General features: G+C 37.2%; 1 protein-coding gene across 1 annotated transcript in view; it reads left to right on the top strand.

The window, feature by feature from the left end:
• wdr19 (WD repeat domain 19) overlaps positions 1-2414 on the top strand; it is a 32459-nt gene that overhangs the window by 8512 nt on the left and 21533 nt on the right. Inside the window, exons 18-21 of the mRNA XM_032537710.1 lie at positions 62-221; positions 344-454; positions 707-816; positions 911-968. Coding sequence (XP_032393601.1) covers positions 62-221; positions 344-454; positions 707-816; positions 911-968 — 439 coding nt within the window. The remainder of the gene's footprint in view (positions 1-61; positions 222-343; positions 455-706; positions 817-910; positions 969-2414) is intronic.

Genomic DNA, 2414 nt, shown 5'->3' with positions numbered 1-2414 from the left:
GTGTGTGTGTGTGTGTGTGTGTGTGTGTGTGTGTGTGTGTGTGTGTGTGTGCTCTATCCAGGTTCCATGAAGCCTGGGGTCTGTGTAAATCTGCAGGTAGTAACACAGACTGGGCAGAGGTAGGCAGAGCCTGTCTGGTACACATGGAGGTTGAGCTGGCAATCCAGGTCTACCGCATGAGTGGCAATGTGGGCATGGTCCTTTCACTGCAGGGCATCCAGGTACAACTAACACACAAACCATGGTTCATACGTCACACTGTCTTGATGACAGATACTGTTTCAGTCTGACAATTCTGATACACTTATTCGCCCTCTCTCTCTGTCTGTCTCCCTCTGACCAGGGCATAGAGGATATGAATTTGCGGGCAGGACATTTGGCAATGTTTCTAGGTGACTACAACCTGGCCCAGGACCTGTATCTGTCCTCAGGCTGCCCAATCGCTGCCCTCGAGGTAAAAACATACACACAACTAACAATTTTGTGTGTGTTTGTGTGTGTGTGTGTGTGTGTGTTGCGGGGTGGGGAATCAATTCCAGAGACCTTGGCTTTTTTTACTGTATTACCCAGTAGCAAAATTAATTACTAATTTCTTACCTTTCTGTATTAGATGTTGTTATTGAGTGTAACTTGTGAATGTAACGCTAAAGATAATTAATGTAGGCTTGTGTGTGTGTGTGTGTGTGTTTGTGTGTGTTTGCTGTAGATGAGGAGGGACCTGTTGCATTGGGACAGTGCCCTTATGTTAGCCAAGAGGTTAGCAAAAGACCAAATTCCCTTTATATCCAAAGAATACGCTGTCCATCTGGAGTTTATGTAAGTACACAAATACACACACCCCCCAACACATACACCATTCAATTGACCTGATACAGTATCTACATTTTATCTTTCTTTTCTTTCTTTGTAGTGGCGACTATGTGAATGCTCTAGCACACTACGAAAAAGGCATGACCCACGATAATAAAGTAAGTGCAATTAATTTGATCTCGACTTTCAGTTGAAGAAGTTTGTGAGTATGACAAATGTTTTTTTCTCTTGGCATTTTAGTGCGTCGCTATACTCGTTACATGTGACCTCACTAAATGCATAACTGTGTACTTACAACACATACCACAAAAAGACATGTCTGCATCTAAAACATAATTGTATGAATACAAATTCAGCAGCATTGACAGTATTGTTATCTAATTCTTCCATACGATTGTTTGATCGCCTACTGCTTCTGCATACGTTTATGTACAAAAAGATTAAAATATAAAAATGATAACCCTGGACATTTGTGCTTGCATTCAACTTTTCTCCACCATTTATTGTTTTTAAAATGTTAAGCTTTTTTTCTTTCTACATCCATCTTTCTTCTATCACTTTTTAGATATCTTAGACTGTAACTTTTTAATAGCTTTTATTGACATACTATGCCATTGCTATTTTCAACATATTCTTTGGTGGCACACTGGCTCAGTAGTTAACACTGCTGCCAACAGGAAAGCAGCAAGTTGTCACTGTGGATCCAGGTGCAATAGGCCGGACCTTTTCGTGACGTTTTAAATACTATGACCGTGTCATTTTTTTTGACATACCCTACATACTATGACTTTTTTTCGAATTGCTTCTACTATGACTTTTTTATCACTTTTTTTCAGATACTATACTATGCCTTTTTTGATATCCTATACTATGAGTATATTAACCCTAACCCTAACCGGTCAAAAGTTTGGGGTTACTTACAAATTTCCATACCACTCCATTATAGACAGAAGATTATAGACTTTTTTTAATCACCTTTTGAGTCATACAATGCTATGACTTTTTTCAACATTCTACACTATGACTTTGTAATGGCTTTTTTGACATACTATACTATGACTTTTTAAATCACTTTTTTGAAATACTATATTGTGATTTCTTCATCACTTTTTTCTATATTCTATCACTTATTGAGACATACAATGCTATGACTTATTTCAACATACCGTACTATGCCTTTTTAATAGCTTTTTTCAACATACTATGCTATTACTGTTTTCAACTTAAAGTCTTTGGTGGCACACTGGCTCAATGGTTAACACTCCTGGCAACGAACAAACAGCAAGTAGTCACTGCAGACTCTGGCCCAAGTTTGAATCCCTGTCCAGGCTGGCCCTTTCATGATATACTATGACTTTTTTAATCACTTTTTGAGTCATACAATGCTATGATTCTTTTGACATACTTTGACTTTTTAATGGATTTTTTGACACACTATAGTATTACTTTTTATCACTTTCTATCACTGAGACATACTATATTAAGACTTTTTAATGAATTTTTGAGACCTACTATACTATGACTTTTTCAACATACTATGCTATGACATTTTTTTACATTCTACACTTTGACTTTTTAATGGTATTTTTCAACATACTATACTA

This window comes from Etheostoma spectabile, chromosome 2 (assembly GCF_008692095.1).
Source record: "Etheostoma spectabile isolate EspeVRDwgs_2016 chromosome 2, UIUC_Espe_1.0, whole genome shotgun sequence".
Classification (NCBI taxonomy): Eukaryota; Metazoa; Chordata; class Actinopteri; order Perciformes; family Percidae; genus Etheostoma; species Etheostoma spectabile.
The sequence above is the reverse complement of the archived record's forward strand: the minus strand, read 5'-3'. Positions and strand labels throughout refer to the sequence as shown.